The sequence below is a fragment of the Bombina bombina genome, chromosome 5 (genome assembly GCF_027579735.1).
Source record: "Bombina bombina isolate aBomBom1 chromosome 5, aBomBom1.pri, whole genome shotgun sequence".
In the NCBI taxonomy this organism is placed as follows: Eukaryota; Metazoa; Chordata; class Amphibia; order Anura; family Bombinatoridae; genus Bombina; species Bombina bombina.
Genome location: NC_069503.1, coordinates 304,482 through 332,340, shown reverse-complemented (window position 1 = coordinate 332,340; position 27,859 = coordinate 304,482). Strand labels below are relative to the sequence as shown.

General features: G+C 45.5%; 1 protein-coding gene across 3 annotated transcripts in view; it reads right to left on the bottom strand.

The window, feature by feature from the left end:
* The window catches only part of SMARCD3 (SWI/SNF related, matrix associated, actin dependent regulator of chromatin, subfamily d, member 3), a 526,715-nt gene that overhangs the window by 312,386 nt on the left and 186,470 nt on the right, over positions 1–27,859 (bottom strand). For all 3 annotated transcript variants that reach the window (XM_053713245.1, XM_053713246.1, XM_053713244.1), the window contains exons 4-5: positions 27,035–27,157; positions 4,822–4,944 (exon numbers count right to left, since the gene is read on the bottom strand). In XM_053713245.1, coding sequence (XP_053569220.1) covers positions 4,822–4,944; positions 27,035–27,157 — 246 coding nt within the window. The remainder of the gene's footprint in view (positions 1–4,821; positions 4,945–27,034; positions 27,158–27,859) is intronic.

Genomic DNA, 27,859 nt, shown 5'->3' with positions numbered 1-27,859 from the left:
GGTCATACACATAGGTGTCACTGTGTGATTGTTACAGAATCATATACATAGGTGTCACTGTGTGACTGTAACAGGGTCATATACATAGGTGTCACTGTGTGATTGTTACAGAATCATATACATAGGTGTCACTGTGTGACTGTTACAGGCTCATATACATAGGTGTCACTGAGTAACTGCTACAGGGTCGTATACATACGTGTCACTGTGTGACTGTTACAGGGTCACATACATAGGTGTCACTGTGTGACTGTTACAGGGTCACATACATAGGTGTCACTGTGTGACTGCTACAGGGTCATATACATACGTGTCACTGTGTGACTGTTACAGGGTCATATACATAGGTGTCACTGTGTGACTGTTACAGGGTCATATACATAGGTGTCACTGTGTGATTGTTACAGGGTCAAATACATAGGTCTCACTGTGTGACTGTTACAGGGTCATATACATAGGTGTCACTGTGTGACTGTTACAGGGTCACATACATAGGTGTCACTGTGTGACTGTTACAGGGTCACATACATAGGTGTCACTGTGTGACTGTTACAGGGTCGTATACATAGGTGTCACTGTGTGACTGTTACAGGGTCATACACATAGGTGTCACTGTGTGATTGTTACAGAATCATATACATAGGTGTCACTGTGTGACTGTAACAGGGTCATATACATAGGTGTCACTGTGTGATTGTTACAGAATCATATACATAGGTGTCACTGTGTGACTGTTACAGGCTCATATACATAGGTGTCACTGAGTAACTGCTACAGGGTCGTATACATACGTGTCACTGTGTGACTGTTACAGGGTCACATACATAGGTGTCACTGTGTGACTGTTACAGGGTCACATACATAGGTGTCACTGTGTGACTGCTACAGGGTCGTATACATACGTGTCACTGTGTGACTGTTACAGTGTCACATACATAGGTCTCACTGTGTGACTGTTACAGGGTCACATACATAGGTGTCACTGAGTAACTGCTACAGGGTCGTATACATAGGTGTCACTGTGTGATTGTTACAGGGTCAAATACATAGTTCTCACTGTGTGACTGTTACAGGGTCACATACATAGGTGTCACTGAGTAACTGCTACAGGGTCGTATACATAGGTGTCACTGTGTGATTGTTACAGGGTCAAATACATAGGTCTCACTGTGTGACTGTTACAGGGTCATATACATAGGTCTCACTGTGTGACTGTTACAGGGTCACATACATAGGTGTCACTGTGTGATTGTTACAGGGTCATATACATAGGTGTCACTGTGTGATTGTTACAGGGTCAAATACATAGGTCTCACTGTGTGACTGTTACAGGGTCATATACATAGGTCTCACTGTGTGACTGTTACAGGGTCATATACATAGGTCTCACTGTGTGATTGTTACAGGGTCATATACATAGGTGTCACTGTGTGACTGTAACAGGGTCATATACATAGGTCTCACTGTGTGACTGTTACAGGGTCACATACATAGGTGTCACTGTGTGACTGTTACAGGGTTATATACATAGGTGTCACTGTGTGATTGTTACAGGGTCAAATACATAGGTCTCACTGTGTGACTGTTACAGGGTCACATACATAGGTGTCACTGAGTAACTGCTACAGGGTCGTATACATAGGTGTCACTGTGTGATTGTTACAGGGTCAAATACATAGGTCTCACTGTGTGACTGTTACAGGGTCACATACATAGGTGTCACTGAGTGACTGTTACAGGGTCATATACATAGGTCTCACTGTGTGACTGTTACAGGGTCAAATACATAGGTCTCACTGTGTGACTGTTACAGGGTCACATACATAGGTGTCACTGAGTGACTGCTACAGGGTCATATACATAGGTCTCACTGTGTGACTGTTACAGGGTCACATACATAGGTGTCACTGAGTGACTGTTACAGGGTCATATACATAGGTCTCACTGTGTGACTGTTACAGGGTCACATACATAGGTGTCACTGAGTGACTGCTACAGGGTCATATACATAGGTGTCACTGAGTGACTGTTACAGGGTCATATACATAGGTCTCACTGTGTGACTGTTACAAGGTCATATACATAGATGTCACTGTGTGACTGTTACAGGGTCATATACATAGGTGTCACTGTGTGACTGTTACAGGGTCATATACATAGATGTCACTGTGTGACTGTTACAGGGTCATATACATAGGTGTCACTGTGTGACTGTTACAGGGTCATATACATAGGTGTCACTGTGTGACTGTTATAGGGTCATATATATAGGTGTCACTGTGTGACTGTTACAGGGTCATATACATAGGTGTCACTGTGTGACTGTTACAGGGTTATATACATAGGTGTCACTGTGTGACTGTTACAGGGTTATATACATAGGTGTCACTGTGTGACTGTAACAGGGTCATATACATAGGTGTCACTGTGTGACTATTGCAGTGTCATATACATAGGTGTCACTGAGTGACTGTTGCAGGGTCATATACATAGGTGTCACTGTGTGACTGTTACAGGGTCATATACATAGGTGTCACTGTGTGACTGTTACAGGGTCACATAAATAGGTGTCACTGTGTGACTGCTACAGTGTCATATACATAGGTGTCACTGTGTGACTGTAACAGGATCATATACATAGGTGTCACTGTGTGACTGTTACAGGGTCATATACATAGGTGTCACTGTGTGACTGTTACAGGGTCACATACATAGCTGTCACTGTGTGACTGTTACAGGGTCATATACATAGGTGTCACTGTGTGACTGTTACAGGGTCATATACATAGGTGTCACTGAGTGACTGTTGCAGGGTCATATACATAGGTGTCACTGTGTGACTGTTACAGGGTCATATACATAGGTGTCACTGTGTGACTGCTACAGTGTCATATACATAGGTGTCACTGTGTGACTGTAACAGGATCATATACATAGGTGTCACAGTGTGACTGTTACAGGCTCATATACATAGGTGTCACTGTGTGACTTTTACAGGGTCATATACATAGGTGTCACTGTGTGACTGTTACAGGGTCATATACATAGGTGTCACTGTGTGACTGCTACAGTGTCATATACATAGGTGTCACTGTGTGACTGTAACTGGATCATATACATATGTGTCACAGTGTGACTGTTACAGGGTCATATACATAGGTGTCACTGTGTGACTGTAACTGGATCATATACATATGTGTCACAGTGTGACTGTTACAGGGTCATATACATAGGTGTCACTGTGTGACTGTTACAGGGTTATATACATAGGTGTCACTGTGTGACTGTTACAGGGTCATATACATAGGTGTCACTGTGTGACTGTTACAGGGTCATATACATAGGTGTCACTGTGTGACTATTGCAGTGTCATATACATAGCTGTTACTGTGTGACTGTTACAGGGTCATATACATAGGTGTCACTGTGTGACTATTGCAGTGTCATATACATAACTGTTACTGTGTGACTGTTACAGGGTCATATACATAGGTGTCACTGTGTGACTGTTACAGGGTCATATACATAGGTGTCACTGTGTGACTGTTGCAGTGTCATATACATAGGTGTCACTGTGTGACTGTTACAGGGTCATATACATAGGTGTCACTGAGTGACTGTTACAGGGTCATATACATAGGTGTCACTGTGTGACTGTTACAGGGTCATATACATAGGTGTCACTGTGTGACTGTTACAGGGTCATATACATAGGTGTCACTGTGTGACTGTTATAGGGTCATATACATAGGTGTCACTCTGTGACTGTTATAGGGTCATATACATAGGTGTCACTGTGTGACTGTTTTAGGGTCATATACATAGGTGTCACTCTGTGACTGTTACAGGGTCATATACATAGGTGTCACTGTGTGACTGTTATAGGGTCATATACATAGGTGTCACTCTGTGACTGTTACAGGGTCATATACATAGGTGTCACTGTGTGACTGTTATAGGGTCATATACATAGGTGTCACTGTGTGACTGTTACAGGGTCATATACATAGGTGTCACTGTGTGACTATTGCAGTGTCATATACATAGGTGTCACTGTGTGACTGTTACAGGGTCATATACATAGGTGTCACTGTGTGACTGTTACAGGGTCATATACATAGGTGTCACTGTGTGACTATTGCAGTGTCATATACATAGCTGTTACTGTGTGACTGTTACAGGGTCATATACATAGGTGTCACTGTGTGACTATTGCAGTGTCATATACATAGGTGTCACTGTGTGACTGTTACAGGGTCATATACATAGGTGTCACTGTGTGACTGTTACAGGGTCATATACATAGGTGTCACTGTTTGACTGTTACAGGGTCATATACATAGGTGTCACTGTGTGACTGTTACAGGGTCATATACATAGGTGTCACTGTGTGACTGTTACAGGGTCATATACATAGGTGTCACTGTGTGACTGTTACAGGGTCATATACATAGGTGTCACTGTGTGACTGTTACAGGGTCATATACATAGGTGTCACTGAGTGACTGTAACAGGGTCATATACATAGGTGTCACTGTGTGACTGTTACAGGGTCATATACATAGGTGTCACTGTGTGACTGTTACAGGGTTATATACATAGGTGTCACTGTGTGACTGTTACAGGGTCATATACATAGGTGTCACTGTGTGACTGTTACAGGGTCATATACATAGGTGTCACTGTGTGACTGTTTCAGGGTCATATACATAGGTGTCACTCTGTGACTATTGCAGTGTCATATACATAGGTGTCACTGTGTGACTGTTGCAGGGTCATTTGCAGGAGTGTAACCTTTATGTTTGTACAAATTCCACTCACATCATCCAAAAGTTTCCCTTCCACACGAAGTTCCCATGATGCAATGCTCCCATCAGAGTCTTCAGCATCAGGTTTTGCAGGGTTAAATGTGTTAGAGATATAAAGTCTCAGCTTCCGTTTTTGCTGATAAAGAAACAAAAAATAAGTTTATATTGCTCTGTGCCCTAATGCTCTGTGCCCTAATACTCTGTGCCCTAATACTCTGTGCCCTAATGCTATGTGCCCTAATGTTCTGCACCCTATTGCTCTGCGCCCTAATACTCTGCACCCTAATGCTATGTGCCCTAATGTTCTGTGCCCTAATACTCTGTGCCCTAATGCTCTGTGCCCTAATACTCTGCACCCTAATGTTCTGCACCCTATTGCTCTGCGCCCTAATGCTCTGTGCCCTAATACTCTGTGCCCTAATGCTCTGTGCCCTAATACTCTGCACCCTAATACTCTGCGCCCTAATGCTCTGTGCCCTAATACTCTGTGCCCTAATACTCTGCACCCTAATACTCTGCGCCCTAATACTCTGTGCCCTAATACTCTGTGCCCTAATACTCTGCACCCTAATACTCTGCGCCCTAATACTCTGTGCCCTAATACTCTGCACCCTATTGCTATGTGCCCTAATACTCTGTGCCCTAATACTCTGCACCCTATTGCTATGTGCCCTAATACTCTGTGCCCTAATACTCTGCGCCCTAATACTCTGTGCCCTAATGCTCTGTGCCCTAATGCTCTGTGCCCTAATACTCTGCACCCTAATGTTCTGTGCCCTAATACTCTGTGCCCTAATGCTCTGTGCCCTAATGTTCTGTGCCCTAATGTTCTGCACCCTATTGCTCTGTGCCCTAATGCTCTGCACCCTAATGCTCTGCGCTCTAATGCTCTGTGCCCTAATACTCTGTGCACTAATACTCTGCACCCTATTGCTCTGCACCCTATTGCTCTGCGCCCTAATGCTCTGTGCCCTAATACTCTGCACCCTAATGCTCTGCACCCTAATGCTCTGTGCCCTAATACTCTGCACCCTAATGCTCTGTGCCCTAATACTCTGTGCCCTAATGCTCTGTGCCCTAATACTCTGCACCCTAATGCTCTGCACCCTATTGCTCTGCGCCCTAATGCTCTGTGCACTAATGTTCTGCACCCTATTGCTCTGCACCCTAATGCTCTGCACCCTAATGCTCTGTGCCCTAATGCTCTGCGCCCTAATACTCTGTGCCCTAATGCTCTGTGCCCTAATACTCTGCACCCTAATGCTCTGCACCCTATTGCTCTGCGCCCTAATGCTCTGTGCACTAATGTTCTGCACCCTATTGCTCTGCACCCTAATACTCTGCACCCTAATACTCTGCACCCTATTGCTCTGTACCCTAATGCTCTGTGCCCTAATGTTCTGCACCCTATTGCTCTGCACCCTAATGCTCTGTGCCCTAATGCTCTGCGCCCTAATGCTCTGCGCCCTAATACTCTGTGCCCTAATACTCTGCACCCTATTGCTCTGTGCCCTAATGTTCTGCACCCTAATGCTCTGTGCCCTAATGTTCTGCACCCTAATGTTCTGTGCCCTAATACTCTGCACCCTAATGCGCTGCACCCTATTGCTCTGAGCCCTAATGCTCTGTGCCCTAATGCTCTGCACCCTAATGCTCTGCGCCCTAATACTCTGCACCCTAATACTCTGTGCCCTAATACTCTGTGCCCTAATGCTCTGTGCCCTAATGTTCTGTGCCCTAATGTTCTGCACCCTAATGCTCTGCGCCCTAATACTCTGCACCCTAATACTCTGTGCCCTAATACTCTGTGCCCTAATGCTCTGTGCCCTAATGCTCTGTGCCCTAATACTCTGTGCCCTAATGCTCTGTGCCCTAATGCTCTGTGCCCTAATACTCTGTGCCCTAATACTCTGTGCCCTAATGCTCTGTGCCCTAATACTCTGTGCCCTAATGCTCTGTGCCCTAATGTTCTGTGCCCTAATGTTCTGCACCCTATTGCTCTGCACCCTATTGCTCTGTGCCCTAATGCTCTGCGCCCTAATGCTCTGTGCCCTAATACTCTGCACCCTATTGCTCTGCGCCCTAATGCTCTGTGCCCTAATACTCTACACCCTAATGCTCTGCACCCTATTGCTCTGCGCTCTGTAGCCTAATGCTCTGCGCTCTGTAACCTAAAGCTCTGTGCTCTGTAACCTAATGCTCTGTGCTCTGTAGCCTAATGCTCTGTGCTCTGTAGTCTATTGCTCTGTGCTCTGTAACCTAATGCTCTGTGCTCTGTAACCTAATGCTCTGTGCTCTGTAACCTAATGCTCTGTGCTCTGTAACCTAATGCTCTGTGCTCTGTAGTCTAATGCTCTGTGCTCTGTAACCTAATGCTCTGTGCTCTGTAACCTAATGCTCTGTGCTCTGTAACCTAATGCTCTGTGCTCTGTAACCTAATGCTCTGTGCTCTGTAACCTAATGCTCTGTGCTCTGTAGTCTAATGCTCTGTGCTCTGTAACCTAATGCTCTGTGCTCTGTAACCTAATGCTCTGTGCTCTGTAGTCTAATGCTCTGTGCTCTGTAACCTAATGCTCTGTGCTCTGTAACCTAATGCTCTGTGCTCTGTAACCTAATGATCTGTGCTCTGTAACCTAATGCTCTGTGCTCTGTAGCCTAATGCTCTGTGCTCTGTAGCCTAATGCTCTGTGCTCTGTAACCTAATGCTCTGTGCTCTGTAGTCTAATGCTCTGTGCTCTGTAACCTAATGCTCTGTGCTCTGTAGTCTAATGCTCTGTGCTCTGTAGCCTAATGCTCTGTGCTCTGTAACCTAATGCTCTGTGCTCTGTAACCTAATGCTCTGTGCTCTGTAACCTAATGCTCTGTGCTCTGTAGCCTAATGCTCTGTGCTCTGTAGTCTAATGCTCTGTGCTCTGTAGTCTAATGCTCTGTGCTCTGTAACCTAATGCTCTGTGCTCTGTAACCTAATGCTCTGTGCTCTGTAACCTAATGCTCTGTGCTCTGTAACCTAATGCTCTGTGCTCTGTAGTCTAATGCTCTGTGCTCTGTAGCCTAATGCTCTGTGCTCTGTAACCTAATGCTCTGTGCTCTGTAGTCTAATGCTCTGTGCTCTGTAACCTAATGCTCTGTGCTCTGTAACCTAATGCTCTGTGCTCTGTAACCTAATGCTCTGTGCTCTGTAGCCTAATGCTCTGTGCTCTGTAACCTAATGCTCTGTGCTCTGTAACCTAATGCTCTGTGCTCTGTAACCTAATGCTCTGTAACCTAATGCTCTGTGCTCTGTAACCTAATGCTCTGTGCTCTGTAGCCTAATGCTCTGTGCTCTGTAGTCTAATGCTCTGTGCTCTGTAACCTAATGCTCTGTGCTCTGTAACCTAATGCTCTGTGCTCTGTAGTCTAATGCTCTGTGCTCTGTAACCTAATGCTCTGTGCTCTGTAACCTAATGCTCTGTGCTCTGTAACCTAATGCTCTGTGCTCTGTAACCTAATGCTCTGTGCTCTGTAGTCTAATGCTCTGTGCTCTGTAACCTAATGCTCTGTGCTCTGTAACCTAATGCTCTGTGCTCTGTAACCTAATGCTCTGTGCTCTGTAGTCTAATGCTCTGTGCTCTGTAACCTAATGCTCTGTGCTCTGTAGCCTAATGCTCTGTGCTCTGTAGCCTAATGCTCTGTGCTCTGTAACCTAATGCTCTGTGCTCTGTAACCTAATGCTCTGTGCTCTGTAACCTAATGCTCTGTGCTCTGTAGTCTAATGCTCTGTGCTCTGTAACCTAATGCTCTGTGCTCTGTAACCTAATGCTCTGTGCTCTGTAACCTAATGCTCTGTGCTCTGTAGTCTAATGCTCTGTGCTCTGTAACCTAATGCTCTGTGCTCTGTAACCTAATGCTCTGTGCTCTGTAACCTAATGCTCTGTGCTCTGTAGCCTAATGCTCTGTGCTCTGTAACCTAATGCTCTGTGCTCTGTAACCTAATGCTCTGTGCTCTGTAGTTTAATGCTCTGTGCTCTGTAACCTAATGCTCTGTGCTCTGTAACCTAATGCTCTGTGCTCTGTAGCCTAATGCTTTGAGCTCTGTAACCTAATGCTCTGTGCTCTGTAGCCTAATGCTCTGTGCTCTGTAACCTAATGCTCTGTGCTCTGTAACCTAATGTTCTGTGCTCTGTAACCTAATGCTCTGTGCTCTGTAGTCTAATGCTCTGTAGTCTAATGCTCTGTGCTCTGTAACCTAATGCTCTGTGCTCTGTAGTCTAATGCTCTGTGCTCTGTAACCTAATGCTCTGTGCTCTGTAGTCTAATGCTCTGTGCCCTGTAGTCTAATGCTCTGTGCTCTGTAACCTAATGCTCTGTGCTCTGTAACCTAATGCTCTGTGCTCTGTAGCCTAATGCTCTGTGCTCTGTAGTCTAATGCTCTGTGCTCTGTAACCTAATGCTCTGTGCTCTGTAGTCTAATGCTCTGTGCTCTGTAACCTAATGCTCTGTGCTCTGTAGCCTAATGCTCTGTGCTCTGTAGTCTAATGCTCTGTGCTCTGTAACCTAATGCTCTGTGCTCTGTATCCTAATGCTCTGTACTCTGTAGTCTAATGCTCTGTGCTCTGTAACCTAATGCTCTGTGCTCTGTAACCTAATGCTCTGTGCTCTGTAACCTAATGCTCTGTGCTCTGTAACCTAATGCTCTGTGCTCTGTAGCCTAATGCTCTGTGCTCTGTAGTCTAATGCTCTGTGCTCTGTAGTCTAATGCTCTGTGCTCTGTAACCTAATGCTCTGTGCTCTGTAACCTAATGCTCTGTGCTCTGTAGCCTAAAGCTCTGTGCTCTGTAACCTAATGCTCTGTGCTCTGTAACCTAATGCTCTGTGCTCTGTAGTCTAATGCTCTGTGCTCTGTAACCTAATGCTCTGTGCTCTGTAGTCTAATGCTCTGTGCTCTGTAACCTAATGCTCTGTGCTCTGTAGTCTAATGCTCTGTGCTCTGTAGTCTAATGCTCTGTGCTCTGTAACCTAATGCTCTGTGCTCTGTAGTCTAATGCTCTGTGCTCTGTAACCTAATGCTCTGTGCTCTGTAACCTAATGCTCTGTGCTCTGTAACCTAATGCTCTGTGCTCTGTAACCTAATGCTCTGTGCTCTGTAGCCTAATGCTCTGTGCTCTGTAGCCTAATGCTCTGTTCTCTGTAACCTAATGCTCTGTGCTCTGTAACCTAATGCTCTGTGCTCTGTAACCTAATGCTCTGTGCTCTGTAGCCTAATGCTCTATGCTCTGTAGTCTAATGCTCTGTGCTCTGTAGCCTAATGCTCTGTGCTCTGTAACCTAATGCTCTGTGCTCTGTAACCTAATGCTCTGTGCTCTGTAACCTAATGCTCTGTGCTCTGTATACTAATGCTCTGTGCTCTGTAACCTAATGCTCTGTGCTCTGTAACCTAATGCTCTGTGCTCTGTAGCCTAATGCTCTGTGCTCTGTAGCCTAATGCTCTGTGCTCTGTAGTCCTAATGCTCTGTGCTCTGTAACCTAATGCTCTGTGCTCTGTAACCTAATGCTCTGTGCTCTGTAGTCCTAATGCTCTGTGCTCTGTAACCTAATGCTCTGTGCTCTGTAACCTAATGCTCTGTGCTCTGTAGTCCTAATGCTTTTGTGCTCTGTACCCTAATGCTCTGTGCTCTGTAGTCTAATGCTCTGTGCTCTGTAACCTAATGCTCTGTGCTCTGTAACCTAATGCTCTGTGCTCTGTAACCTAATGCTCTGTGCTCTGTAGTCTAATGCTCTGTGCTCTGTAACCTAATGCTCTGTGCTCTGTAGTCTAATGCTCTGTGCTCTGTAACCTAATGCTCTGTGCTCTGTAACCTAATGCTCTGTGCTCTGTAACCTAATGCTCTGTGCTCTGTAGCCTAATGCTCTGTGCTCTGTAGTCTAATGCTCTGTGCTCTGTAACCTAATGCTCTGTGCTCTGTAACCTAATGCTCTGTGCTCTGTAGCCTAATGCTCTGTGCTCTGTAACCTAATGCTCTGTGCTCTGTAACCTAATGCTCTGTGCTCTGTAACCTAATGCTTTGTGCTCTGTAGTCTAATGCTCTGTGCTCTGTAACCTAATGCTCTGTGCTCTGTAACCTAATGCTCTGTGCTCTGTAACCTAATGCTCTGTGCTCTGTAGTCTAATGCTCTGTGCTCTGTAACCTAATGCTCTGTGCTCTGTAACCTAATGCTCTGTGCTCTGTAGTCTAATGCTCTGTGCTCTGTAGCCTAATGCTCTGTGCTCTGTAGCCTAATGCTCTGTGCTCTGTAACCTAATGCTCTGTGCTATGTAACCTAATGCTCTGTGCTCTGTAGTCTAATGCTCTGTGCTCTGTAACCTAATGCTCTGTGCTCTGTAACCTAATGCTCTGTGCTCTGTAGCCTAATGCTTTGTGCTCTGTAACCTAATGCTCTGTGCTCTGTAGCCTAATGCTCTGTGCTCTGTAACCTAATGCTCTGTGCTCTGTAACCTAATGCTCTGTGCTCTGTAACCTAATGCTCTGTGCTCTGTAGTCTAATGCTCTGTGCTCTGTAACCTAATGCTCTGTGCTCTGTAACCTAATGCTCTGTGCTCTGTAACCTAATGCTCTGTGCTCTGTAACCTAATGCTCTGTGCTCTGTAGCCTAATGCTCTGTGCTCTGTAGTCTAATGCTCTGTGCTCTGTAGTCTAATGCTCTGTGCTCTGTAACCTAATGCTCTGTGCTCTGTAACCTAATGCTCTGTGCTCTGTAGCCTAATGCTCTGTGCTCTGTAACCTAATGCTCTGTGCTCTGTAACCTAATGCTCTGTGCTCTGTAGTCTAATGCTCTGTGCTCTGTAACCTAATGCTCTGTGCTCTGTAACCTAATGCTCTGTGCTCTGTAACCTAATGCTCTGTGCTCTGTAACCTAATGCTCTGTGCTCTGTAGCCTAATGCTCTGTGCTCTGTAGCCTAATGCTCTGTGCTCTGTAACCTAATGCTCTGTGCTCTGTAACCTAATGCTCTGTGCTCTGTAACCTAATGCTCTGTGCTCTGTAGTCTAATGCTCTGTGCTCTGTAGTCTAATGCTCTGTGCTCTGTAGTCTAATGCTCTGTGCTCTGTAACCTAATGCTCTGTGCTCTGTAACCTAATGCTCTGTGCTCTGTAGCCTAAAGCTCTGTGCTCTGTAACCTAATGCTCTGTGCTCTGTAACCTAATGCTCTGTGCTCTGTAGTCTAATGCTCTGTGCTCTGTAACCTAATGCTCTGTGCTCTGTAACCTAATGCTCTGTGCTCTGTAACCTAATGCTCTGTGCTCTGTAGCCTAATGCTCTGTGCTCTGTAGCCTAATGCTCTGTGCTCTGTAACCTAATGCTCTGTGCTCTGTAACCTAATGCTCTGTGCTCTGTAACCTAATGCTCTGTGCTCTGTAGCCTAATGCTCTGTGCTCTGTAGTCTAATGCTCTGTGCTCTGTAACCTAATGCTCTGTGCTCTGTAGCCTAATGCTCTGTGCTCTGTAACCTAATGCTCTGTGCTCTGTAGTCTAATGCTCTGTGCTCTGTAGCCTAATGCTCTGTGCTCTGTAACCTAATGCTCTGTGCTCTGTAGCCTAATGCTCTGTGCTCTGTAACCTAATGCTCTGTGCTCTGTAGCCTAATGCTCTGTGCTCTGTAGTCTAATGCTCTGTGCTCTGTAGCCTAAAGCTCTGTGCTCTGTAGCCTAATGTTCTGTGCTCTGTAACCTAATGCTCTGTGCTCTGTAGCCTAATGCTCTGTGCTCTGTAGCCTAATGCTCTGTGCTCTGTAGCCTAATGCTCTGTGCTCTGTAACCTAATGCTCTGTGCTCTGTAACCTAATGCTCTGTGCTCTGTAACCTAATGCTCTGTGCTCTGTAGTCTAATGCTCTGTGCTCTGTAGCCTAAAGCTCTGTGCTCTGTAGCCTAATGTTCTGTGCTCTGTAACCTAATGCTCTGTGCTCTGTAGCCTAATGCTCTGTGCTCTGTAGCCTAATGCTCTGTGCTCTGTAACCTAATGCTCTGTGCTCTGTAACCTAATGTTTTGTGCTCTGTAGTCTAATGCTCTGTGCTCTGTAACCTAATGCTCTGTGCTCTGTAGTCTAATGCTCTGTGCTCTGTAACCTAATGCTCTGTGCTCTGTAACCTAATGCTCAGTGCTCTGTAACCTAATGCTCTGTGCTTTGTAACCTAATGCTCTGTGCTCTGTAACCTAATGCTCTGTGCTCTGTAGCCTAATGCTCTGTGCTCTGTAACCTAATGCTCTGTGCTCTGTAACCTAATGCTCTGTGCTCTGTAGCCTAATGCTCTGTGCTCTGTAACCTAATGCTCTGTGCTCTGTAACCTAATGCTCTGTGCTCTGTAACCTAATGCTCTGTGCTCTGTAGTCTAATGCTCTGTGCTCTGTAGCCTAATGCTTTGTGCTCTGTAACCTAATGCTCTGTGCTCTGTAACCTAATGCTCTGTGCTCTGTAACCTAATGCTCTGTGCTCTGTAACCTAATGCTCTGTGCTCTGTAACCTAATGTTCTGTGCTCTGTAGTCTAATGCTCTGTGCTCTGTAGTCTAATGCTCTGTGCTCTGTAGTCTAATGCTCTGTGCTCTGTAACCTAATGCTCTGTGCTCTGTAGCCTAATGCTCTGTAACCTAATGCTCTGCGCTCTGTAGCCTAATGCTCTGTGCTCTGTAACCTAATGCTCTGTGCTCTGTAACCTAATGCTCTGTGCTCTGTAACCTAATGCTCTGTGCTCTGTAGCCTAATGCTCTGTGCTCTGTAGCCTAATGCTCTGTGCTCTGTAACCTAATGCTCTGTGCTCTGTAACCTAATGCTCTGTGCTCTGTAACCTAATGCTCTGTGCTCTGTAGCCTAAAGCTCTGTGCTCTGTTACCTAATGCTCTGTGCTCTGTAACCTAATGCTTGTCTAACCTAATGCTCTGTGCTCTGTAGTCCTAATGCTTTGCTCTGTAACCTAATGCTTGTGCTCTGTAACCTAATGCTCTGTGCTCTGTAACCTAATGCTCTGTGCTCTGTAACCTAATCGCTCTGCGCGTCTGTAAGCCTAATGCTCTGTGCTCTGTAACCTAATGCTCTGTGCTCTGTAACCTAATGCTCTGTGCTCTGTAACCTAATGCTCTGTGCTCTGTAGTCTAATGCTCTGTGCTCTGAAGCCTAATGCTCTGTGCTCTGTAGTCCTAATGCTCTGTGCTCTGTAGCCTAATGCTCTGTGCTCTGTAACCTAATGCTCTGTGCTCTGTAGCCTAATGCTCTGTGCGCTGTAACTAATGCTCTGTGCTCTGTAACCTAATGCTCTGTGCTCTGTAGTCTAATGCTCTGGTGCTCTGTAACCTAATGCTCTGTGCTCTGTAGTCTAATGCTCTGTGCTCTGTAGTCTAATGCTCTGTGCTCTGTAACCTAATGCTCTGTGCTCTGTAACCTAATGCTCTGTGCTCTGTAACCTAATGCTCTGTGCTCTGTAACCTAATGCTCTGTGCTCTGTAACCTAATGCTCTGTGCTCTGTAGTCTAATGCACTGTGCTCTGTAACCTAATGCTCTGTGCTCTGTAGCCTAATGCTCTGTGCTCTGTAACCTAATGCTCTGTGCTCTGTAGTCTAATGCACTGTGCTCTGTAACCTAATGCTCTGTGCTCTGTAGCCTAATGCTCTGTGCTCTGTAACCTAATGCTCTGTGCTCTGTAGCCTAATGCTCTGTGCTCTGTAGCCTAATGCTCTGTGCTCTGTAGTCTAATGCTCTGTGCTCTGTAGTCTAATGCTCTGTGCTCTGTAGTCTAATGCTCTGTGCTCTGTAACCTAATACTCTGTGCTCTGTAGCCTAATGCTCTGTGCTCTGTAACCTAATGCTTTGTGCTCTGTAGTCTAATGCTCTGTGCTCTGTAACCTAATGCTCTGTGCTCTGTAGCCTAATGCTCTGTGCTCTGTAACCTAATGCTCTGTGCTCTGTAACCTAATGCTCTGTGCTCTGTAACCTAATGCTCTGTGCTCTGTAACCTAATGCTCTGTGCTCTGTAGTCTAATGCTCTGTGCTCTGTAGTCTAATGCTCTGTGCTCTGTAACCTAATGCTCTGTGCTCTGTAGCCTAATGCTCTGTGCTCTGTAACCTAATGCTCTGTGCTCTGTAACCTAATGCTCTGTGCTCTGTAGCCTAAAGCTCTGTGCTCTGTAGCCTAATGCTCTGTGCTCTGTAACCTAATGCTCTGTGCTCTGTAGCCTAATGCTCTGTGCTCTGTAACCTAATGCTCTGTGCTCTGTAACCTAATGCTCTGTGCTCTGTAGCCTAATGCTCTGTGCTCTGTAGTCTAATGCTCTGTGCTCTGTAACCTAATGCTCTGTGCTCTGTAGTCTAATGCTCTGTGCTCTGTAACCTAATGCTCTGTGCTCTGTAACCTAATGATCTGTGCTCTGTAGTCTAATGCTCTGTGCTCTGTAACCTAATGCTCTGTGCTCTGTAACCTAATGCTCTGTGCTCTGTAGTCTAATGCTCTGTGCTCTGTAACCTAATGCTCTGTGCTCTGTAGTCTAATGCTCTGTGCTCTGTAGACTAATGCTCTGTGCTCTGTAATCTAATGCTCTGTGCTCTGTATCCTAATGCTCTGTGCTCTGTAACCTAATGCTCTGTGCTCTGTAACCTAATGCTCTGTGCTCTGTAGCCTAATGCTCTGTGCTCTGTAACCTAATGCTCTGTGCTCTGTAACCTAATGCTCTGTGCTCTGTATCCTAATGCTCTGTGCTCTGTAGCCTAATGCTCTGTGCTCTGTAACCTAATGCTCTGTGCTCTGTAGCCTAATGCTCTGTGCTCTGTAGCCTAATGCTCTGTGCTCTGTAACCTAATGCTCTGTGCTCTGTAGCCTAATGCTCTGTGCTCTGTAGCCTAATGCTCTGTGCTCTGTACCTAATGCTCTGTGCTCTGTAGCCTACATGCTCTGTGCTCTGTAACCTAATGCTCTGTGCTCTGTAACCTAATGCTCTGTGCTCTGTAATCTAATGCTCTGTGCTCTGTAGTCTAATGCTCTGTGCTCTGTAGCCTAATGCTCTGTGCTCTGTAGTCTAATGCTCTGTGCTCTGTAGTCTAATGCTCTGTGCTCTGTAACCTAATGCTCTGTGCTCTGTAACCTAATGCTCTGTGCTCTGTAACCTAATGCTCTGTGCTCTGTAGTCCTAATGCTCTGTGCTCTGTAACCTAATGCTCTGTGCTCTGTTAACCTAATGCCCTGTGCTCTGTAGCCTAATGCTCTGTGCTCTGTAACCTAATGCTCTGTGCTCTGTAAGCCTAATGCTCTGTGCTCTGTAACCTAATGCTCTGTGCTCTGTAGCCTAATGCTCTGTGCTCTGTCTGTCTAATGCTCTGTGCTCTGTAACCTAATGCTCTGTGCTCTGTAACCTAATGCTCTGTGCTCTGTAACCTAATGCTCTGTGCTCTGTAACCTAATGCTCTTATGCTCTGTACCTAATGCTCTGTGCTCTGTAACCTAATGCTCTGTGCTCTGTAGTCCTAATGCTCTGTGCTCTGTACCTAATGCTCTTGCTCTGTACCTAATGCTCTGTGCTCTGTAGTCCTAATTGCTCTGTGCTCTGTAACCTAATGCTCTGTGGCTCTGTAACTAATGCTCTGTGCTCTGTACCTAATGCTCTGTGCTCTGTAACCTAATGCTCTGTGCTTCTGTAGCCCTAATGCTCTGTGCTCTGTAGTCTAATGCTCTGTGCTCTGTAACCTAATGCTCTGTGCTCTGTAACCATTGCTCTGTGCTCTGTATCTAATGCTCTGTGCTCTGTACTAAATGCTCTGTGCTCTGTACCTAATGCTTCTGTGCTCTGTAGACCTAATGCTCTGTGCTCTGTAACCTAAATGCTCTGTGCTCTGTATCCTAATGCTCTGTGCTCTGCTTACCTATATGCTCTGTGCTCTGTAACCAAATGCTCTGTGCTCTGTACCTAATGCTCTGTGCTCTGTAACCTAATGCTCTTGTTCTCTGTAGACCTAATGCTCTGTGCTCTGTAACCTAATGCTCTGTGCTCTGTAGCCTAATGCTCTGTGGTCTCTGTAACCTAATGCTCTGGTGCTCTGTATCCTAATGCTCTGTGCTCTGTAGCCTAATGCTCTTGTGCTCTGTAACCTAATGCTCTGTGCTCTGTAAACCTAATGCTCTGGTGCTCTGGTAGTCTAATGCTCTGTGCCTCTGTACCTAATGCTCTGGTGGCTCTGTAACCTAGATGCTCTGTGCTCTGTAACCTAATGCTCTGTGCTCTGTAACCTAATTGCTCTGTGCTCTGTAACCTAATGCTCTGTGCTCTGTAGTCTAATGCTCTGTGCTCTGTAGTCTAATGCTCTGTGCTCTGTAACCTAATGCTCTGTGCTCTGTAACCTAATGCTCTGTGCTCTGTAGCCTAATGCTCTGTGCTCTGTAACCGAATGCTCTGTGCTCTGTAACCGAATGCTCTGTGCTCTGTAACCGAATGCTCTGTGCTCTGTAGCCTAATGCTCTGTGCTCTGTAGTCTAATGCTCTGTGGCTCTGTAGACACTAATGCTTCTGTGCTCTGTAGTCTAATGCTCTGTGCTCTGTAGTCTAATGCTCTGTGCTCTGTAGTCTAATGCTCTGTGCTCTGTAACCTAATGCTCTGTTCTCTGTAACCTAATGCTCTGTGCTCTGTAGCCTAATGCTCTGTGCTCTGTAACCTAATGCTCTGTGCTCTGTAGTCTAATGCTCTGTGCTCTGTAACCTAATGCTCTGTGCTCTGTAACCTAATGCTCTGCGCTCTGTAACCTAATGCTCTGTGCTCTGTAACCTAATGCTCTGTGCTCTGTAACCTAATGCTCTGTGCTCTGTAACCTAATGCTCTGTGCTCTGTAACCTAATGCTCTGTGCTCTGAAACCTAATGCTCTGTGCTCTGTAGCCTAATGCTCTGTGCTCTGTCGCCTAATGCTCTGTGCTCTGTAACCTAATGCTCTGTGCTCTGTAGTCTAATGCTCTGTGCTCTGTAACCTAATGCTCTGTGCTCTGTAACCTAATGCTCTGTGCTCTGTAACCTAATGCTCTGTGCTCTGTAACCTAATGCTCTGTGCTCTGTAGTCTAATGCTCTGTGCTCTGTAGTCTAATGCTCTGTGCTCTGTAACCTAATGCTCTGTGCTCTGTAACCTAATGCTCTGTGCTCTGTAACCTAATGCTCTGTGCTCTGTAGCCTAATGCTCTGTGCTCTGTAACCTAATGCTCTGTGCTCTGTAGCCTAATGCTCTGTGCTCTGTAGCCTAATGCTCTGTGCTCTGTAACCTAATGCTCTGTGCTCTGTAACCTAATGCTCTGTGCTCGGTAGTCTAATGCTCTGTGCTCTGTAACCTAATGCTCTGTGCTCTGTAACCTAATGCTCTGTGCTCTGTAGCCTAATGCTCTGTAACCTAATGCTCTGCGCTCTGTAGCCTAAAGCTCTGTGCTCTGTAACCTAATGCTCTGTGCTCTGTAACCTAATGCTCTGTGCTCTGTAGTCTAATGCTCTGTGCTCTGTAACCTAATGCTCTGTGCTCTGTAACCTAATGCTCTGTGCTCTGTAACCTAATGCTCTGTGCTCTGTAACCTAATGCTCTGTGCTCTGTAGTCTAATGCTCTGTGCTCTGTAACCTAATGCTCTGTGCTCTGTAACCTAATGCTCTGTGCTCTGTAACCTAATGCTCTGTGCTCTGTAGCCTAATGCTCTGTGCTCTGTAACCTAATGCTCTGTGCTCTGTAACCTAATGCTCTGTGCTCTGTAGTCTAATGCTCTGTGCTCTGTAACCTAATGCTCTGTGCTCTGTAGTCTAATGCTCTGTGCTCTGTAACCTAATGCTCTGTGCTCTGTAACCTAATGCTCTGTGCTCTGTAACCTAATGATCTGTGCTCTGTAACCTAATGCTCTGTGCTCTGTAACCTAATGCTCTGTGCTCTGTAACCTAATGCTTTGTGCTCTGTAGTCTAATGCTCTGTGCTCTGTAACCTAATGCTCTGTGCTCTGTAACCTAATGCTCTGTGCTCTGTAACCTAATGCTCTGTGCTCTGTAGTCTAATGCTCTGTGCTCTGTAACCTAATGCTCTGTGCTCTGTAGTCTAATGCTCTGTGCTCTGTAGCCTAAAGCTCTGTGCTCTGTAGCCTAATGCTCTGTGCTCTGTAGCCTAATGCTCTGTGCTCTGTAACCTAATGCTTTGTGCTCTGTAACCTAATGCTTTATGCTCTGTAGCCTAATGCTCTGTGCTCTGTAGCCTAATGCTCTGTGCTCTGTAGCCTAATGCTCTGTGCTCTGTAACCTAATGCTCTGTGCTCTGTAACCTAATGCTCTGTGCTCTGTAACCTAATGCTCTGTGCTCTGTAACCTAATGCTCTGTGCTCTGTAACCTAATGCTTTGCGCTCTGTAACCTAATGCTCTGTGCTCTGTAACCTAATGCTCTGTGCTCTGTAACCTAATGCTCTGTGCTCTGTAACCTAATGCTCTGTGCTCTGTAACCTAATGCTCTGTGCTCTGTAGTCTAATGCTCTGTGCTCTGTAGTCTAATGCTCTGTGCTCTGTAACCTAATGCTCTGTGCTCTGTAACCTAATGCTCTGTGCTCTGTAACCTAATGCTCTGTGCTCTGTAACATAATGCTCTGTGCTCTGTAACCTAATGCTCTGTGCTCAGTAGCCTAATGCTCTGTGCTCTGTAACCTAATGCTCTGTGCTCTGTAACCTAATGCTCTGTGCTCTGTAACGCCTAATGCTCTTGTGCTCTGTAGACCTAATGCTCTGTGCTCTGTAGCCCTAATGCTCTGTGCTCTGTAACCTATGCTCTGTGCTCTGTAGTCTAATGCTCTGTGCTCTGTAAACCTAATGCTCTGTGCTCTGTAGTCTAATGCTTCTGTGCTCTGTAGCCTAATGCTCTGTGCTCTGTATCTAATTGCTCTGTGCTCTGTAGCCTAATGCTCTGTGCTCTGTAAACCTAAATGCTCTGTGCTCTGTAACTAATGCTTTGTGCTCTGTAACCCTAATGCTCTGTGCTCTGTAACCTAATGCTCTGTGCTCTGTAACCTAATGCTCTGTGCTCTGTAGTCTAATGCTCTGTGCTCTGTTGTCTAATGCTCTGTGCTCCTGTAACTAATGCTTTATGCTCTGTAGGCCTAATGCTCTGTGCTCTGTAACCATAATGCTTTATGCTCTGTAACCTAATGCTCTGTGCTCTGTAGTCCTAATGCTCTGTGCTCTGTAACCTAATGCTCTGTGCTCTGTAACCTAATGCTCTGTGCTCTGTAACCTAATGCTCTGTGCTCTGTAGTCTAATGCTCTGTGCTCTGTAGTCCTAATGCTCTGTGCTCTGTAGTCCTAATGCTCTGTGCTCTGCAGTCCTAATGCTCTGTGCTCTGTAGCCTAATGCTCTGTGCTCTGTAGCCTAATGCTCTGTGCTCTGTAACCTAATGCTCTGTGCTCTGTAACCTTAATGCTCTGTGCTCTGTAACCTAATGCTCTGTGCTCTGTAGCCTAATGCTCTGTGCTCTGTAACCTAATGCTCTGTGCTCTGTAGCCCTAAAGCTCTGTGCTCTGTAACCTAATGCTCTGTGCTCTGTAACCTAATGCTCTGTGCTCTGTAGTCTAATGCTCTGTGCTCTGTAGTCCTAATGCCTCTGTGCTCTGTAGTCTAATGCTCTGTGCTCTGTAACCTAATGCTCTGTGCTCTGTAGCCTAATGCTCTGTGCTCTGTAACCTATGTTCTGTGCTCTGTAACCTAATGCTCTGTGCTCTGTAGTCTAATGCTCTGTGCTCTGTAGCCTAATGCTCTGTGCTCTGTAGCCTAATGCTCTGTGCTCTGTAGCCTAATGCTCTGTGCTCTGTAGCCTAATGCTCTGTGCTCTGTAACCTAATGTTCTGTGCTCTGTAACCTAATGCTCTGTGCTCTGTAACCTAATGCTCTGTGCTCTGTAGTCTAATGCTCTGTGCTCTGTAACATAATGCTCTGTGCTCTGTAACCTAATGCTCTGTGCTCTGTAACCTAATGCTCTGTGCTCTGTAACCTAATGTTCTGTGCTCTGTAACCTAATGCTCTGTGCTCTGTAACCTAATGCTCTGTGCTCTGTAACCTAATGCTCTGTGCTCTGTAACCTAATGCTCTGTGCTCTGTAACCTAAATGCTCTGTGCTCTGTAACCTAATGCACTGTGGCTCTGTAACCTAATGCTCTGTGCTCTGTAACCTAATGCTCTGTGCTCTGTAACCTAATGCTCTGTGCTCTGTAGCCTAATGCTCTGTGCTCCTGTAACCTAATGCTCTGTGCTCTGTAGTCTAATGATCTGTGCTCTGTAGCCTAATGCTCTGTGCTCTGTAACCTAATGCTCTGTGCTCTGTAGTCTAATGCTCTGTGCTCTGTAACCTAATGTTCTGTGCTCCTGTAGCCTAATGGCTCTGTACTCTGTAACCTAATGCTCTGTGCTCTGTAGTCTAATGCTCTGTGCTCTGTAACCTATGCTCTGTGCTCTGTAGTCTAATGCTCTGTGCTCTGTAGCCTAATGCTCTGTGCTCTGTAGCCTAATGCTCTGTGCTCTGTAGTCTAATGCTCTGTGCTCTGTAACCTAATGCTCTGTGCTCTGTAACCTAATGCTCTGTGCTCTGTAACCTAATGCTCTGTGCTCTGTAGTCTAATGCTCTGTGCTCTGTAACCTAATGCTCTGTGCTCTGTAACCTAATGCTCTGTGCTCTGTAACCTAATGCTCTGTGCTCTGTAACCTAATGCTCTGTGCTCTGTAGCCAAATGCTCTGTGCTCTGTAACCTAATGCTCTGTGCTCTGTAGCCTAATGCTCTGTGCTCTGTAACCTAATGCTCTGTGCTCTGTAACCTAATGCTCTGTGCTCTGTAACCTAATGCTCTGTGCTCTGTAACCTAATGCTCTGTGCTCTGTAGCCTAATGCTTTGTGCTCTGTAATCTAATGCTCTGTGCTCTGTAACCTAATGCTTTGTGCTCTGTAGTCTAATGCTCTGTGCTCTGTAACCTAATGCTCAGTAGTCTAATGCTCTGTGCTCTGTAACCTAATGCTCTGTGCTCTGTAACCTAATGCTCTGTGCTCTGTAACCTAATGCCTGTGCTGGCAGTAGCTCTGGTAGCCTAATGCTCTGTGCTCTGTAGCCTAATGCTCTGTGCTCTGTAGTCTAATGCTCTGTGCTCTGTAACCTAATGCTCTGTGCTCTGTAACCTAATGCTCTGTGCTCTGTAACCTAATGCTCTGTGCTCTGTAACCTAATGCTCTGTGCTCTGTAACCTAATGCTCTGTGCTCTGTAACCTAATGCTCTGTGCTCTGTAACCTAATGCTCTGTGCTCTGAAACCTAATGCTCTGTGCTCTGTAGCCTAATGCTCTGTGCTCTGTCGCCTAATGCTCTGTGCTCTGTAACCTAATGCTCTGTGCTCTGTAGTCTAATGCTCTGTGCTCTGTAACCTAATGCTCTGTGCTCTGTAACCTAATGCTCTGTGCTCTGTAACCTAATGCTCTGTGCTCTGTAACCTAATGCTCTGTGCTCTGTAGTCTAATGCTCTGTGCTCTGTAGTCTAATGCTCTGTGCTCTGTAACCTAATGCTCTGTGCTCTGTAACCTAATGCTCTGTGCTCTGTAACCTAATGCTCTGTGCTCTGTAGCCTAATGCTCTGTGCTCTGTAGACTAATGCTCTGTGCTCTGTAGCCTAATGCTCTGTGCTCTGTAGCCTAATGCTCTGTGCTCTGTAACCTAATGCTCTGTGCTCTGTAACCTAATGCTCTGTGCTCTGTAGTCTAATGCTCTGTGCTCTGTAACCTAATGCTCTGTGCTCTGTAACCTAATGCTCTGTGCTCTGTAGCCTAATGCTCTGTAACCTAATGCTCTGCGCTCTGTAGCCTAAAGCTCTGTGCTCTGTAACCTAATGCTCTGTGCTCTGTAACCTAATGCTCTGTGCTCTGTAGTCTAATGCTCTGTGCTCTGTAACCTAATGCTCTGTGCTCTGTAACCTAATGCTCTGTGCTCTGTAACCTAATGCTCTGTGCTCTGTAACCTAATGCTCTGTGCTCTGTAGTCTAATGCTCTGTGCTCTGTAACCTAATGCTCTGTGCTCTGTAACCTAATGCTCTGTGCTCTGTAACCTAATGCTCTGTGCTCTGTAGCCTAATGCTCTGTGCTCTGTAACCTAATGCTCTGTGCTCTGTAACCTAATGCTCTGTGCTCTGTAGTCTAATGCTCTGTGCTCTGTAACCTAATGCTCTGTGCTCTGTAGTCTAATGCTCTGTGCTCTGTAACCTAATGCTCTGTGCTCTGTACCTAATGCTCTGTGCTCTGTAACCTAATGCTCTGTGCTCTGTAACCTAATGCTCTGTGCTCTGTAACCTAATGCTCTGTGCTCTGTAACCTAATGCTCTGTGCTCTGTAGTCTAATGCTCTGTGCTCTGTAACCTAATGCTCTGTGCTCTGTAACCTAATGCTCTGTGCTCTGTAACCTAATGCTCTGTGCTCTGTAGTCTAATGCTCTGTGCTCTGTAACCTAATGCTCTGTGCTCTGTAGTCTAATGCTCTGTGCTCTGTAGCCTAATGCTCTGTGCTCTGTAGCCTAATGCTCTGTGCTCTGTAGCCTAATGCTCTGTGCTCTGTAACCTAATGCTTTGTGCTCTGTAACCTAATGCTTTATGCTCTGTAGCCTAATGCTCTGTGCTCTGTAACCTAATGCTCTGTGCTCTGTAGCCTAATGCTCTGTGCTCTGTAACCTAATGCTCTGTGCTCTGTAACCTAATGCTCTGTGCTCTGTAACCTAATGCTCTGTGCTCTGTAACCTAATGCTCTGTGCTCTGTAACCTAATGCTTTATGCTCTGTAACCTAATGCTCTGTGCTCTGTAACCTAATGCTCTGTGCTCTGTAACCTAATGCTCTGTGCTCTGTAACCTAATGCTCTGTGCTCTGTAACCTAATGCTCTGTGCTCTGTATCCTAATGCTCTGTGCTCTGTAGTCTAATGCTCTGTGCTCTGTAACCTAATGCTCTGTGCTCTGTAACCTAATGCTCTGTGCTCTGTAACCTAATGCTCTGTGCTCTGTAACATAATGCTCTGTGCTCTGTAACCTAATGCTCTGTGCTCTGTAGCCTAATGCTCTGTGCTCTGTAACCTAATGCTCTGTGCTCTGTAACCTAATGCTCTGTGCTCTGTAACCTAATGCTCTGTGCTCTGTAACCTAATGCTCTGTGCTCTGTAGCCTAATGCTCTGTGCTCTGTAACCTAATGCTCTGTGCTCTGTAGTCTAATGCTCTGTGCTCTGTAACCTAATGCTCTGTGCTCTGTAGTCTAATGCTCTGTGCTCTGTAGCCTAATGCTCTGTGCTCTGTAGTCTAATGCTCTGTGCTCTGTAGCCTAATGCTCTGTGCTCTGTAACCTAATGCTCTGTGCTCTGTAACCTAATGCTTTGTGCTCTGTATCCTAATGCTCTGTGCTCTGTAACCTAATGCTCTGTGCTCTGTAACCTAATGCTCTGTGCTCTGTAGTCTAATGCTCTGTGCTCTGTAGTCTAATGCTCTGTGCTCTGTAACCTAATGCTCTGTGCTCTGTAGCCTAATGCTCTGTGCTCTGTAACCTAATGCTTTATGCTCTGTAACCTAATGCTCTGTGCTCTGTAACCTAATGCTCTGTGCTCTGTAACCTAATGCTCTGTGCTCTGTAACCTAATGCTCTGTGCTCTGTAACCTAATGCTCTGTGCTCTGTAGTCTAATGCTCTGTGCTCTGTAGTCTAATGCTCTGTGCTCTGTAGTCTAATGCTCTGTGCTCTGCAGTCTAATGCTCTGTGCTCTGTAGCCTAATGATCTGTGCTCTGTAGTCTAATGCTCTGTGCTCTGTAACCTAATGCTCTGTGCTCTGTAACCTAATGCTCTGTGCTCTGTAACCTAATGCTCTGTGCTCTGTAGCCTAATGCTCTGTGCTCTGTAACCTAATGCTCTGTGCTCTGTAGCCTAAAGCTCTGTGCTCTGTAACCTAATGCTCTGTGCTCTGTAACCTAATGCTCTGTGCTCTGTAGTCTAATGCTCTGTGCTCTGTAGTCTAATGCTCTGTGCTCTGTAGTCTAATGCTCTGTGCTCTGTAACCTAATGCTCTGTGCTCTGTAGCCTAATGCTCTGTGCTCTGTAACCTAATGTTCTGTGCTCTGTAACCTAATGCTCTGTGCTCTGTAGTCTAATGCTCTATGCTCTGTAGCCTAATGCTCTGTGCTCTGTAGCCTAATGCTCTGTGCTCTGTAGCCTAATGTTCTGTGCTCTGTAACCTAATGCTCTGTGCTCTGTAACCTAATGTTCTGTGCTCTGTAACCTAATGCTCTGTGCTCTGTAACCTAATGCTCTGTGCTCTGTAGTCTAATGCTCTGTGCTCTGTAACATAATGCTCTGTGCTCTGTAACCTAATGCTCTGTGCTCTGTAACCTAATGCTCTGTGCTCTGTAACCTAATGTTCTGTGCTCTGTAACCTAATGCTCTGTGCTCTGTAACCTAATGCTCTGTGCTCTGTAACCTAATGCTCTGTGCTCTGTAACCTAATGCTCTGTGCTCTGTAACCTAATGCTCTGTGCTCTGTAACCTAATGCACTGTGCTCTGTAACCTAATGCTCTGTGCTCTGTAACCTAATGCTCTGTGCTCTGTAACCTAATGCTCTGTGCTCTGTAGCCTAATGCTCTGTGCTCTGTAACCTAATGCTCTGTGCTCTGTAGTCTAATGATCTGTGCTCTGTAGCCTAATGCTCTGTGCTCTGTAACCTAATGCTCTGTGCTCTGTAGTCTAATGCTCTGTGCTCTGTAACCTAATGTTCTGTGCTCTGTAGCCTAATGCTCTGTACTCTGTAACCTAATGCTCTGTGCTCTGTAGTCTAATGCTCTGTGCTCTGTAACCTAATGCTCTGTGCTCTGTAGTCTAATGCTCTGTGCTCTGTAGCCTAATGCTCTGTGCTCTGTAGCCTAATGCTCTGTGCTCTGTAGTCTAATGCTCTGTGCTCTGTAACCTAATGCTCTGTGCTCTGTAACCTAATGCTCTGTGCTCTGTAACCTAATGCTCTGTGCTCTGTAGTCTAATGCTCTGTGCTCTGTAACCTAATGCTCTGTGCTCTGTAACCTAATGCTCTGTGCTCTGTAACCTAATGCTCTGTGCTCTGTAACCTAATGCTCTGTGCTCTGTAGCCTAATGCTCTGTGCTCTGTAACCTAATGCTCTGTGCTCTGTAGCCTAATGCTCTGTGCTCTGTAACCTAATGCTCTGTGCTCTGTAACCTAATGCTCTGTGCTCTGTAACCTAATGCTCTGTGCTCTGTAACCTAATGCTCTGTGCTCTGTAGCCTAATGCTTTGTGCTCTGTAATCTAATGCTCTGTGCTCTGTAACCTAATGCTTTGTGCTCTGTAGTCTAATGCTCTGTGCTCTGTAACCTAATGCTCCGTAGTCTAATGCTCTGTGCTCTGTAACCTAATGCTCTGTGCTCTGTAACCTAATGCTCTGTGCTCTGTAACCTAATGCTCTGTGCTCTGTAGCCTAATGCTCTGTGCTCTGTAGCCTAATGCTCTGTGCTCTGTAGTCTAATGCTCTGTGCTCTGTAACCTAATGCTCTGTGCTCTGTAACCTAATGCTCTGTGCTCTGTAACCTAATGCTCTGTGCTCTGTAACCTAATGCTCTGTGCTCTGTAACCTAATGCTCTGTGCTCTGTAGTCTAATGCTCTGTGCTCTGTAACCTAATGCTCTGTGCTCTGTAACCTAATGCTCTGTGCTCTGTAACCTAATGCTCTGTGCTCTGTAACCTAATGCTCTGTGCTCTGTAACCTAATTCTCTGTGCTCTGTAACCTAATGCTCTGTGCTCTGTAACCTAATGCTCTGTGCTCTGTAACCTAATGCTCTGTGCTCTGTAGCCTAATGCTTTGTGCTCTGTAGCCTAATGCTTTGCACTCTGTAGCCTAATGCTCTGCGCTCTGTAACTTAATGCTCTGCGCTCTGTAGCCTAATGCTCTGTCCTCTGTAGCCTGATGCTCTGTACTTGGTAGCCTAATGCTCTGCGCTCGGTAGCCTAATGCTCTGCGCTTGGTAGCCTAATGCTCTGCGCTCGGTACCCTATACAAGACAAGATAGATTAATAACAATCAGACACATAGAGGGGTTGAGGGTGTTTCTTATTACACCGTTTATTCTGATTGTGATATATCTTAAATATGTGCCCTGTTGTCCCCATACTACATTTGTCACATCTCATTGTCACCTTTCTGCTACTAATTTACCTTCATGGGTCTTTTCAGAGCTTCCTGGATGTCCACACGTTTCCTCATTATTGTTTGGTCTAATTTTCGCTCAAAAGCTAAAAGGTCCATGTAAGCCTGTGATTCTGGTACCAGCTCCCGGATCTGCACGAAAGGTGACACAGACAAACAGTAAGACCCCAAATCAGCTGTGTGACAGAACAGCCCCCCACATGTGACAAAACAGGTCATAAGTCATCAGCCACCCACATGTGACAGAACAGGTCATTAGTCATCAGCCCCATATAAGTGTGACGTAACATAGTAGATGAGGTTGAAAAAAGACCGAAGTCCATCGAGTTCAACCTATACAAATCTAAAATATATACAAAAAGCTCCAGTTAAGCTTAAATAACCCCACTAAAAGGTGACCCATTTAATACTAGCAATCATATCCATGAATTTTGTTTATGGACAGAAATGTATCCAAATAATTTTTAAATGTATCTAGGGTATTGGCATTCACTACCTCCTGTGGTAATGAGTTCCACAATTTTATTTAAATCTCCTTTCCTCCAACCTTAAATTGTGACCTCTGGTCACAAACAATTTTCTTGGAATAAACAGAGCTTCTGCCATCTCTGTATATGGTCCTTGAATATATTTATATAAAGTGTGACAGACCTCTCTGTCAGTACTTGAAGGGTTAACTCTGTTCAGTTTTGAGAAACTATTTTCTGAGACAGGTTTCCTAGCATCAGCTATTGTGTACTGTAATTAAGTTTTAGTGATAAGCATTCACATTGTTTAATCACATCTAGAGTCAGACTGCTAGGTGATAAGAAGGACTCCATTGTTTTCTTGTGT